Source organism: Phycodurus eques, chromosome 1, assembly GCF_024500275.1.
Source record: "Phycodurus eques isolate BA_2022a chromosome 1, UOR_Pequ_1.1, whole genome shotgun sequence".
Lineage (NCBI taxonomy): Eukaryota > Metazoa > Chordata > Actinopteri > Syngnathiformes > Syngnathidae > Phycodurus > Phycodurus eques.
This window is the reverse complement of record NC_084525.1, coordinates 20,466,535-20,480,290: the sequence shown is the minus strand read 5'-3', so window position 1 is coordinate 20,480,290 and position 13,756 is coordinate 20,466,535. Positions and strand designations below refer to the sequence as shown.

Genomic DNA, 13,756 nt, shown 5'->3' with positions numbered 1-13,756 from the left:
GACCCTTATGGCCCCACCTACACATGGTTAGCCCATGGGAATGCTGCTTCTTCGGGCTGTACCCGGCCAGGCCCCATGGGTGCAGGCCTGGCCACTAGGCACTTGTCATCGAGCCCCTCTTCTAGGCCTGGCTCCAAAGGGGGGCCGCGGTGAAAGCGTAATCCAAAATTCTTATTTTTCATAGGGTTTTTTTTAAACCATGTTTTGTCTGGTGCCCTCACATAGGACCAGTTTTGCATGGGTGACCCTACCAGGGGGATAAAGCCCTGGACAACTTAACTCCTGGGATCATTGGGACAAACAGAACCCTCCACCACGATAAGGTGACAGCTCAGGGAGGGGCCTACTAGTATGAGGAGGGATTTGTCTCAAAATGATTAAATATATCTGCGATTTACACGTTTTTCCAATCCACAAATATATCCGCGGTTTAAACATTTTTCAGATGCACAAATATATCCGCGATTTACACTTTTGTCAAATCCAACAAAATGAGGCGCGATTTACGTGTTCTTTTTTGTAGTTGTTGTTGTGTGACCATTGATCATGACTTATCATTTGTAAATATTAAATTCTTCTGCTTGTGAATTGTTAGTGCGTTTGTGGATCAGCGGGCACGCACTTTTATTTTTGAGACAAACGTTAACGCAGTTTTCTAGATAGTCACGCTCGTGCGCAGTCATTTATTTGGGGTTTACCAGAAGCACTCTAAATGGTGGTGCATTTAATGTGATTGGTAAATTCTGAACACAGCCAGATCCCCAGTTATGAGAGGGTGTGTGCACATGTAACCATATTATCTTTTTTTTTTATTTTTCCTCCTCCTCTCAAAAATATATATTTTTTTCAAATGGGTTTTACAGATTATGCTGTAGGTTACATTAATGCTTTAACAGGTTTGAAATTATTTATCTTGGGCTCATTTTTATCTGACAAAAGCCTGGCATTTGAACAGGTTTTTTTTTACCTTTTTATAGCCACTGCATCTAGACCAGGGGTGGGCGAAGTATGCACCGAGGGCCACATACAGCCTGCTTTCTTTATAATCCGGCCCACCAAGCATTACATTATCAACAGTCATGCATTATTTGGTGATTGATTGAGTGTTTTTTTTTTTTCTTTTGCTTTCTTTTTTATTTATTCATCTAGTTTACTAAAATTGGTCAAAGATTTATAGATTTTAAAATATTTTAATATTTATTAACTAATTATATCAGAGAATGAATGAATTATTAATTCATTCGTGTATATTCATAAAATGAACCATTTTATATGCTTATTTTAACTTTTTCCTCACCTATGAATGACCTGGCCCATTTGTGTAGTTTAAAAATCAAATGAGCACAAACGTTTGCCCGCCTCTAATCGAGATCCTTGCAACAGTTTTCTTTTACTTATATTGAAATGAACCTTTTTCGTAAAATGTTTGATGACAGCCTATAAAGCCTACACAATCAAAAAAGACTTATTTACCTAACTAAAGCATGCAGATGATGGGATTCTACATCAGATGTGACATCCAAACGAATGTTTTGCAGCACAGACATTCGTTTTCCTTGTACTCTAGTTTATTATTTGAGCTTCAAAATAGAACTCAGACTGCAGTGATGCTTTCCCTCCATGTTTCCGTGGCAACCAGCAGTAATAACAGACTTTAACACACACACGCACATTAAAAAGAGTAATGAAATAACGCCACTAACAAAGTTGGAGAATACTTATTTTAATAAAAGAGCACAAAGGGTTTATTTCTTTATTTGCTGTCTAACGTGTATATACAGTATATTGTCATTCAATTTATTTAACTAAAACAAAACTGTTGATAGGTCATGCATCCATCCATTTTCCAAGCCGCTTATCCTCACAAGGATCGCGGGAGTGCTGGAGCCTATCCAAGCTATCTTCGGGCAGGAGGCGGGGTAGACCCTGAACTGTCAGAGTTGTTAAATTCCGTGTGCCTGTCTTTGTTTCTCTCAGTGGAACTTCAACATGATGTTTATGCTGGGGGGTGAGTGGGGGTTGAGTCCATTGCAAGATTGCATGATTGGTTTCACCTGCCTGGCTTGTTACCAGGAACTCCTTAAATATCGTCAAGATCTATTTGAAGTCTGTCATTTTGATTTGGCAAGCAATGTTTTACTTTTTTACCCTTTGAAAACAGTTGAATCACATTTGTTATTAAACCAACAGAATGTATGTAAACACAAAAAAAAACCGAACACATGCACATTGTCCTTTTTTTCCTCCCCTTGTTAAGGCTGTGTGGTGACTGTAGCGGGCCGTCTGACATTCGCCAGCAACAAGTCCATGGAGATAGAGGTGGTGGTAGATGCCTGTTCGCTGGTCGACACGGAGAAAGTTAGCTATCGTGCAGTCTCTGCCTTCTTCACCTTCATCTCGCTGGACAAGTACGGCAAAGCTCAGCCCGTCCCTCCTCTTAAGGTTGGTGACATCTTGCAGACTCTGAAGTATGAACCTCAAATGTCTCCGGCCCTGTCATAACATATCACCTTATTTGTCCATGAAGTCAGACACCTTATAGAGTGAATTATTATTTTTTTTTTGTAGATTTGATTGACATTCAGTGATTAGTACAGTGGTATTATATGGTGGCTGACAGGGCCAAATGCATTGCAAACGGTCTTATGCTGCAAACCCAGGAATGACACAAAACAAAAAAACACACAAAGGAAAAATGCTGCAAAGACAAAAAAATGCACACAAATCCCCAAAACACTGCTGCAAGTTCACGCCACACAACGGAAGTTCACTAGGCCACTAGGGGGCGCGACCTACGGGACAGACCAGTCCTGTAAGACCAAATGCATCACAGGTATGTATAGGTAGATACGACACGCGCATTTTGAGCTCCATGCCGACGTTGACGCTAAACTCGGGAGGTCAAATTCGTCAGTGCGTTCCAAGTGTCTGGATGGCGAGAAAACCGAAAGACCAAGGATGCTGGCACATTGTGGTGCTTACGGTTGAACGCTGTACAATTACGACAGGGGAATTGGAAGTCCATTTCACATTCAATTTGTTTTTATTTTTTGCTTTCATCAAACGCTGCGTATTGATAGCATATGCTTTGGCGTTGACAAAAGAGTAACGCTCATGTGAATCAGTTGAGAAATGAGCAAGTTTTTGGGGAATTTGCGTGTGTTTTGTTGCGTTTTCCTTTTGTACTTTTCTGTGATTGCAACATTTTCATCTTGCAGCATTATTTTTTTTGCTGTTTTTTGTGATCCCAGCCTGTTTATCTTGCAGCATTTTTCTTTTGCTGATCTCTTTGATTGCAGCATTATTTTTCATCTTGCATTTATTTATTTTTTAATTTTTTTGCAGTTTTATGTGCTTCTGTGTTTTTTTGTCCTGCATCATTTCTGCTATCTGCTTGCGGCACATTTCCCCCTGTCAGCCACCGCACTATTATATTTAGTATATTTAATTAGTTACTCATAAAACCTTTATTGTACCCAAATTGTACACATCTTTTGTGGCATTGCTTAAATACCACTGTATTTTTTTTTATAAAAACAAGCGTTTCTGGGAACAAAAAATACATGAAAATCCTCAAAAATAAGCAACAAATTACGTGATCATTGTGTGAACTTAAGTAGGATTTTAAATTAACATTGCATGTAACCTGGTATTATAGCCTCTGCATCCATATAGAACACATTTCATAGGCATTTTTTGACCAATTAACAAATTGTCCATTTAAAAAAAATTGGCAGGAATCATCTTGCATCATGAAGAGCTTTAATGCGGACATTTTCAATTACAAGAAAAATACCTTTCTAATACTCAAATTTGTGCCGCTTTACCAGTCTTCATAAAGCATAACATTTAACCACTATAACAAACACAGGAATGGAAGTAAATACCGTATTTTCATGACCATAATAACCATATTAAAAGGCGCAGGCATGGTAAAACATACGGTAGCATGCATTTTAAAATATGGTAAAACATACGATAGCGTGCATTTTAAAAAGGCAGCGGGAGCAAAACTGAGTTCGGTTGTACTTTATTGAAGTGTTTCACAATGTACTCACGTTATTTTTTGATCAATCCTCATCCACAAATCCATCAAAGTCCTCATCTTCTGTATTCGAAATGAACAGCTGGGCAAGTTCCCTCGTCATTGTCGGAGTCAGTCTTGTTGCCGTGCGGCTCCTCAGAAATGATGCCGGCTTTTACGAGAGTTCGAACAACAGTGCAAGCAGACACGTTAGCACAAGCATCCACAATCCATTCACAAATTGTGGCGTAACTCTCCCGGCGCTGCCTCCAAGTCTTAGTAAAGCTGTGTTCGCCATCTCTCGTTCATCGCTCCCACGCCGCTCGCAACTTCACTTTGAACGCCCGGTTTACACCGATGTCCAGCAGTGGGAGTTCATTAATCCATTGCTCGAGTTGGTCTTCCAACTTGGGCCACCTCGCCTTGTTTCCGCGGAAACTCAGCTTCGTCTTCTTGACTTGGCGAAGCTCGTTTTCCTGCTTCCTCCACTTGCGAACCATGGATTCGTTGATCTTGAATTCTCTCGCGGCTGCCTTATTCCCATCTTACTCCGCGTAAGTGATAGCTTGCAGTTTAAACTGTGCTTCGTAAGTGTGTCTCTTCGTAGGTGCAGTTTTCGACTGCGGTCAAGCCAGCCTCCACTCGTAAAGGAGCAGTCAAGACAGCCCCCCCTAATTTTGTTCATACTAGGCATTACGGTAATAGGTCGCTAACTCGCGGCGATAGCCGCCTTCGAAATAATACGGACATCAGTGCTCTTCGGTTAAGGAATGCAACGAGCAAAGTTAATTTGAATCTTGAGATACATTAAAAAATGTAGTTTATTTGATATCTTAGGAAAAATAAATGGTAAATGGTCAGCACTTATACAGCACTTTATCTACATCATCACAGTGCCCAAAGCGCTTTACAAAGCCTCACATTCACATACACATTCATAAACCAATGGGCGACTGCTGCCATGCGCTTTGGGCACTGTGATGGTGTAGATAAAGTGCGATATAAGTACAGTCCAGTTACCATTTATTTTTCATAAGATATCAAATAAACTACATTTTTTAATGCATCTCAAGATTCAAATTAATCTTGCTGGTTGCATTCCTTAACCGAAGAGCATTGACGTCCGTATTATTGGGAAGCTTTTATTTTGAAGGTGGCATTTACTGCGAATTGGCAACTTATTAACGCAATGCCGAGTATGAACAAAATTAGGGGCGGCTGGCTTGATTGCTGCTTTAGGAGCGGAGCCTGGCTTGACCGGCGCTATATACCTACTGGGGGCGTGCCTTTAGCATCCTCCTTCCCGCGCAGCCTTCCCCCTTTAACGGCCGCATACTGTCCTCAGCCACGTCCGCTTTTCCTCTGTATAAGCAGCATGTCGGCAGGAAATGCTCCCAGTCAGTCAAGCGGAGCGCTCATCACACAACAGCATTCATAGATTTTGGAACTCGATGCGCTTTATGAGGCGCCCAGTCCATTTTGCAGAAAATTTAAGATTTTAAGTGCGCCTTGTGGTCGTGAAAATACGGTAGTTGTAATTTGTAGGGTTGGCCCGCAGCATAGATTAAAATGAACATTTGACTCGGGGTTCTTTATAACCAGTATCAAGATCAAACCTATGAACTAAAAGGCAATGTGTGTGGAACTAACCCAATTGACTTAATATTCATTCATTAATGTTTCCGCTAAAAGTTAAATATAGCATTGTTAAAATTATTTGGGACTGTTTTATCCCATCAAATGGTTTATATGTGCAAGTTTTATCTTGACTTCCTGTTTGAAGCTTGTAGCCTTTTATTTTGAAGGGTACCCACTGGAACTTTCGGAACGAAAAGTAACTTCACACGACACCAGTGAATTTTGAAAAGGAAAGTAATGTAACCAAATACTATAAAACGTTGATTCCTTGCCGTACCCACCGATGAGGCCCAAGATTAGTGTTTGTGACACTGTGAGAGAACGTTTGTGAATTTTGTCCCAATTCATTGTGATGTAAAGTTACTAGTTGGACCTTTGAAGTTTTAGCTCAACGTGAAGCTTCTTTTCTGTCATCGGCTCTTACATTGGTTTGAAGACTGAAATAAACGCTAAAAACCATCAGTGCAAAAGTGCAACCAACAGTTGCCTCAATGTTGGCATAGACATTGTATTGTTTCACTCACCCAATTGACTGAGAGTCTAAACTGTTTTTAGATGAGTCATCAGTGCGGTGTAGGCTGAGGCTCGGAGCGTGTCAGACTTTCTAGACATCGTGAAAGCCTCCTTTTCACAATATAATCTTATTCCAAGTGTTGCACTGAGTTGACTGGTCATTATTTTTTTACCAAAGTCAAGACACACTTTTGTTCGCTGTCACGGTTGGGCACAAGCACGTCTTCGTGAGTCTTCTTCTTCATTGGTTTTCGCCACTCTTGTTTGGGGTTGGCGGATTGTAGGCATCAAAACTGGGAACCGAAATTTGTAAATTTTTTAACGATTCCGGAAGAATCGTGTGAATCCAATCGGTTCTTGATTCTCGATGCCCAACTCAAATAAATTGATATGTTAAACAACAAATTTTTTGAGCATTAAAAATAAAATGTAGACCATTACTGGTATGTTTTTTAAGCACCATATACAGGCAGATTACACATAAGAAATAATTATGATAATAATAATGACAAAAAAAATCCAAGCTATTCTTTTGCTGGGCATTATTTTAACATGGTTTAAAATCACATTTTAAGAGACCGACCTAAAATTACTTGTGACATGATAAAAAGTAGTAAGTAGAAACTAACACATCGGACAAGGATTGTTACGTTGGAGAAGCTGTTGGTTGCACTTTAAGGGTTATAATGTGGTGATTATGATTTAACATTTTCAATTTAGATGATCTAAATTGTCCGTAGGTGTGAATGTGAGTGCAAATGGTTGTTTGTTTATATATGTCCTGCGATTGGCTGGCGACCAGTTCAGGGTGTACCCAGTCTCTCGCCCGAAGATAGCTGGGATAGGCTGCAGCACGCCTGCGACCCTAGTGAGGATAAGTGGAATGGAAGATGAATGAATGAATGAAAATAAAGGAACCGTTATTATAAGTACAGTTTACAGAAAAGGACAGAACAAATATGCATGCAAACAAGAGTACATAAAACAGTGGTCAACCCAATTATTGGTAATAAATTACTCGCTTACGCATACATGTTCGAAAGGGAGTAGGAAGAAGCATAAACCTATTAGTTCCGACCCCTTTAATCTCCTTTCCATGACAAATATTCATCCATCGTCCATAGTGTTTATCCTCACTAGGGTCGCGGGCGAGCTGGCGCCTATCCCAGCAGACTCTGGGCGAGAGGCGGGGTACCCCCTGAACTGGTTGCCAGTCAATCGCAGGGCACATATAAACAAACAACCATCAGCACTCACATTCACATCTATGGACAATTTAGAGTCTTCAATGAACCTACCATGCATGTTTTTGGGATGTGGGAGGAAACCGGAGTGCCCGGAGAAAAGCACGGGGAGAACATGTAAACTCCACACAGGTGAGGCCGGATTTGTCCTCGGAGCTGTGCTAACCAGTCATCTACCGTGCCGCCCATTTACCAATATACCAACAATATTTCAACAATAAATGCGAGTTGTCATTCTTAATTAATTGTTGTTCTTTAAATCAATTTAATGTGTGAATTAAAATTATATTAAATAAATAATTAAATACAATAATAATTAAATAATAATAATAAAATGATAAAAATAAAGACTAAAATACAAAATAAGTTAATAATTTCATTTAAATATTGCTTTAGTATTAATTTAGTAATTTTAATTTGAAGTAATTATTATTAGTATCCCCTCCTTGAGCCGTCACCTCATCGTGGTGGAGGGGTTTGTGTGTCCCAATGATCCTAGGAGCTAAGTTGTCTGGGGCTTCACGCCCCTGGGAGGGTGACCCATGGCAAACAGGTCCTAGGTGAGGGACCAAACAAACCACGTCTCCAAAACCCCCTATGATGAATAAAACAAATGGATGTAAGTTTGCCTTGCTCGGACACGGGTCACCGGGGCCTCCCTCTGGAGCCAGGCTTGGAGGTGGGGCTCAAAGGCGAGTTCCTGGTGGCCCTGCCTGCACCCATGGGGTGGCCGAGCACAGCCTGAAAGGGTAACTTTTCCCATGGGCACACCACCTGTGGGAGGGGCCATAGGGGTCGGGTGCAGTGTGAGCTGGGCGGTGGCCGAAGGTGGGGACCATGGCGATCCGATCCCCGGCTACAGAAGCTGGCTCTAGGTATGTGGAATGTCACCTCTGTGGCAGGGAAGGAGCCCCAGCTGGTGTGTGAGGTCGAGAAGTTACGACGAGATATAGTCGGGCTCACCTCCATGCACGGCTTGGGCTCTGGTACCAGTCCACTTGAGAGGGGTTGGACTCTCTTCCACTCTGGAGTTGCCCACGGTGAGCAGGTGTGGGTATACTTATTGCCCCCTGGCTCGGTGCACGTACATTGGTGTTCACCCCGGTGGACTAGAGGGTAGCCTCCTTCCACCTTCGCGTGGGGGGACGGGTCCTGACTGTTGTTTGTGCCGATGCACCAAACAGCAGTTCAGAGTACCCACCCTTTTTTGAGTCCTTGGAGGGGGGGCTAGAGTGCTCCCACTGGGGACTCCATCGTTCTGCTAGGGGATTTCAATGCTCACGTTGGCAATAACGGTGAGACCTGGAAGGGCGTGATTGGGAGGAACGCCCCCCCCCCGATTACAATTCCAATGAAGTTGGGACGTTGTGTTAAACATAAATAAAAACAGAATACAATGATTTGCAAATCATGTTCAACCTATATTTAATTGAATACACTACAAAGACAAGATATTTAATGTTCAAACTGATAAACTTTATTGTTTTTAGCAAGTAATCATTAACTTAGAAGGTGCTGTAGAGGAGGGTTGGTCGGGAAGTAGGAGGAGCAGCGTGGCTTTCATCCTGGCCGTGGAATAGTGGAGCAGCAGGCAGGGTCCTCGAGGGTGCATGGGAGTTCGACCAACCATTCTACATGTTTTGTGGACATGGAGAAGGCGTTCGACCGTCTCCCTCGGGGTGTCCTGTGGGGGGTGCTTCGGGAGTATGGGATGCCGAAGCCCTTGATACAGGCTGTTCGGTCCCTGTACGACCAGTGTCAGTGTTTGGTCCACATTGCTGGCAGTAAGTCAGACTCGTTTCCGGTGAGGGTTGGACTCCGCCAACGCTGCCCTTTGTCACCGATTCTGTTCATAACATTTATGGATAGAATTTCTAGGCGCAGCGAGGCGTAGAGGGGGTCTGGTTTGGTGGCCTCAGTATTGCATCTTTGCTTTTTGCAGATTATGTGGTTCTGTTGGCCTCATCAAGCCGTGATCTCCAACTATCACTGGAGCGGTTCGTAGATGAGTGTGAAGCTGCTGGGATGAGAATCAGCACCTCCAAATCTGAGACTATGGTCCTCAGTCGGAAAGGGGTGGAGTGCCCTCTCCGGGTCGCGGATGAGATCCTTCCCCAAGTGGAGAAGTTCAAGTATCTTGGGGTCTTGTTCACGAGTGAGGGAAGAATGGAACGACAGGCGGATTGGTGCAGCGTCTGCAATGAGGCGGACTTTATATCGGTCCGTTGTGGTGAAGAAGGAGCTAAGCCCAAAGGCGAAGCTCTCGATTTTATCTAGATTCCTACCCACACTTATGTTCACGAGCTGTGGGTCGTGACCGAAAGAACAAGATCCCGGATACAAGCGGCCGAAATGAGTTTCCTCTGCAGGGTGTCCGGGCTCTCCCTTAGAGATAGGGTGAGAAGCTCGGTCATCCGGGAGGGGCTCAGAGTAGAGCCGCTGCTCCTCCGCATTGAGAGCAGCCAGATGAGGTGGCTCGGGCATCTGTTTAGAATGGCTCTTGGACACCTCACTGGTGAGGTGTTCCGGGCACGTCCCACTGGGAGGAGAACCCAGGGACGACCCAGGACACACTGGAGAGACTACGTCTCTCGGGTGGCCTGGGAACGCCTCGGGATCACCTCGGTAGAGCTGAAGGAAGTGGCTGGGAGAGGGAAGTCTGGGCTTCCCTGCTAAAGCTGCTTGCCCCTGCGACCCGACCTCGGTTAAGCGGAAGAAAATGGATGGATATTATTCGGATCATTAATTATTGAGCATTCATTGAATGAATTTGGTGGCAGCACGGTGAATGACTGGTTAGCACATCTGCCTCACAGTTCTGAAGTCCCGTCAAATCCGGTCTTCCTGTGTGGAGTTTGCATGTTCTCCCCATGCCTGCATGGGTTTTCTGAAGGTACTCTGGTTTCCTCCCACATTCCAAAAACATGCATGGTAGGTTAATTGGAGAATAAATGGTCCGTGAGTGTGAATGGTCGTTTGTCTTTGTGCCCTAAAATTGGCCGGCGACCCGTTCAGAGTGTACCCCGCGTCTCGCTTGAACTCAGCTGGGATGGGCGCCAGCACACCCGCAACCCAAGGGAGGATAAATCTCTCCAGAAAATGGATAGATCGATGAATTTGGTCAAGAGACCATTTGCTTTGCTGTCTCGCTCAGCAGATCACATGCAGATAAGGTTTCACACATCAGTCCAATTTTAATCTGAACTCCCTCGTGGGACCTGGATGGATGGAAACGCTGTGATGGTGTTATTTCACCACGTAAGCTGAGTGATTGAATGATGCCGCAGATCACTTTATCCATGCTTTTGATTATGAGTCCTTTTTAAGAGTACAAGTACTAGTACTTAGAGTATTCACCAATCACCGAAACTGGGCACTGATACTTGATGACATGAGGTCTTGTAATTTTGATGAAAATGTATTTAATTTTAATCAAATAATGTTCAAAAACACAAACTTAATTGAACATAAAATACATTTCACTTAAATATAACACTTCTCATACAGATCCATATCCAATTCCACCTGCTCTTTATGTACTGTATATGTGCTGCTTCTGTTGTGTGCACTTTGACCTCCAGGGGGCAGTATGGTGCACAGATGCAGATAACTGATAGATTTGATGAAACAGATTTGACAAATTTAGATTTAGACATAGATTTGATGAAAAGACACAAAGAAGAATGTTGCATCAAAGCTGCAATTATATATATTTTTTCGAAGTAGAATAAATACTTTATATGCTTCAGAGTATTGTTATATCATCTTTCTAAACATGTTGCTGCACTGTGTGTGAATATTTGTTGGTTAAAGGTTTATACTGTAACATTGATCGTCGTTACCCCAGCTATAGTGTTTCGCATTATGTGTTAGCATAAAGATAGCGGATTACTGAAAGCTCAAGCTTTGTGTTTGATTAAATACACATGTGTAATTTTCTTTATCTTGTGTTAGATTTACTGTAAACTTCACACGGAAGTGTCACTAAGCAGTTTGAAGCAAGCACACGGTGATTCTTGGTCGGCCACTACTTTGTACATAATTGACAGTAAAAATTTATTTTTACATTTTACTTTTGTAGTTAAATTACATTTCAGACTGTACTTTTTTACTTTTGGGAGTTGAATCGGTACTTCTATTTTTACCAGTCTTCTACTTATTAAGTACCAAGTGTGAGTACTTCCTACTGCCACCTCTGGAGAATACCCATGGAAGCATTGGCAAAACATGCAAACGCCATACAGAAAAACCAGAGTCCATATTCCTACCTGGATCCTGTTGACTGTGAGGCAGACAAGCTAAACGCATCCTCCAACCGGACACCCCCTCAAAGAACATGAAGTGTTTATGGTGGTGGATTTAATGTGTGTGTGTGCGTGCGTGTGTGTGCGTGCGTGCGTGTGTGTGTGTGTGTGTGTGTAAGAGTGAGTTTGGAAACACACCAGTTTGCTTTTGCTGGTGCCATACAGACATTTTAATCCAATCCACCTCTTTTGCCAGTCTGCATTTTCAAAAGCACCTGCCACTGTCCCCATTTCCATTTGACACAAGCTTGTGTTTGCTTCGCCTTTTGTGTGCCTGCTTCCACGCTTTCATTACAGCCACTTTTCCATCTCCAATGAGCTGCTCCTGTCTTTTGTTTTAATGGCACAGAACTGCAGCCATGATAGCCCTTGCTGTAATGTATGTGTACGCCTCGATTTGATGAAAAGAGAAGCAAAACAACACAAATGAATGATTTTAATCATTCTTCCCCAGCTCTGTAAATGGAACCTGCACAATTCAGGTGTAGCATGCCAAATGAAGTTGGACATAAATACAGATAGAAAGGATTGACATCTTTGTTTGAAGGAGAAGGCTCCTACATGTTTTTTTTCTGTGTGTGTGCGCATGCGTGTGCGTGCGTGCATGTAGATGTGCAGTATCTTGAAGACATCACTGAGCATGTTCATTTATGAGAAAGAGGCACATGAGGTTCAGTTTTACTATTTCAGTCTGCCTGCTGGCTTCATTTAAACAAGGAAAGAAACAAGATCAGAATGAGGGAATATGCATGTGAACTCCATTCCTGTCTCCACACCTAATGGCTGTCCCTCTGTGCACCAAAGAGATGCATTATCATGGGCAGGAGATGAGATGGAACACATCAATCCAATTAACACTTGATGATAATCATAATGATACTGATGGGAAATTGGATGGATGGAAATGCGACAACGACATCAATTTGCTGTGCGAGCTAGATGACGGCAAGTATATAGTGGTGTGACCTCGTTTTGCTAAATTTATACCCATATTCTCCATAATTTTGAGAAACATTTATGCTTAAGACAAATTGATTAATTTACCCCTGGTACTGGATGCACACAAAAAAATGCAGCCCTATGGGTGGCACAACCCAGTGTAAACTGTAGGCCGGTCCCAAGCCCGAATAAATGCGCAGGGTTGCATCAGGAAGGGCATCCGGCTTAAAACTTTGCCAAACAAATATAAGCGTTCATCCAAAGAATTCCATACCGGATCGGTCGTGGCCCGGGTTAACAACGTCCGCCACCGGCGCCGTTGGAAATTCAGCTACTGTCGGCCAAAGTCGAAGAAGAAGAGGTGGAAAGCGGGTTCTTTGGCAGTAAGAGAAGAGGAAAGCACAGAGCCTAGAACTGGATGTGGGGACTTTGAATGTTGGGCTGACAGGAAAATCTCCGGAGTTGGTTGACATGATGATGAGGAGAAAGGTTGATATATTGTGTGTCCAGGAGACCAGGTGGAAAGGCAGTAAGGCTAGAAGTTTAGGGGCAGGGTTTAAATTATTTTACCATGGTGTAGATGGGAAGAGAAATGGAGTCGGGGTTATTTTAAAAGAAGAGTTGGCTAAGAATGTCTTGGAGGTGAAAAGAGTATCAGATCGAGTGATAAGGCTGAAACTTGAAATTTAGGGTGTTATGTATAATGTGATTAGTGGCTATGCCCCACAGGTAGGATGTGATCTAGAGGTGAAAGAGAAATTCTGGAAGGAGCTAGACGAAGTAGTTCTGAGCATCCCAGACAGAGAGAGAGCGAGTCGTGATTGGTGCAGATTGTAATGGACATGTTGGTGAAGGAAATAGGGTTGATGAAGAAGTGATGGGTAAGTACGGCATCCAGGAAAGAAACTTGGAGTGACAGATGGTGGTAGACTTTGCAAAAAGGATGCAAATGGCTGTAGTGAACACTTTTTTTTCCAGAAGAGGCCCGAACATAGGGTGACCTACAAGAGTGGAGGTAGAAGTACGCAGCTTGTGCAGACGATGTAATCTGAAGGAGGTTACCGACTGTAAGGTAGTGGTAGGAGAGAGTGTGG

General features: G+C 42.9%; 1 protein-coding gene across 4 annotated transcripts in view; it reads left to right on the top strand.

Moving 5' to 3' along the window:
* acot7 (acyl-CoA thioesterase 7) overlaps positions 1 to 13,756 on the top strand; it is a 67,304-nt gene that overhangs the window by 41,082 nt on the left and 12,466 nt on the right. For all 4 annotated transcript variants that reach the window (XM_061682227.1, XM_061682220.1, XM_061682211.1 and 1 more), the window contains one exon: positions 2,258 to 2,442. In XM_061682227.1, coding sequence (XP_061538211.1) covers positions 2,258 to 2,442 — 185 coding nt within the window. The remainder of the gene's footprint in view (positions 1 to 2,257; positions 2,443 to 13,756) is intronic.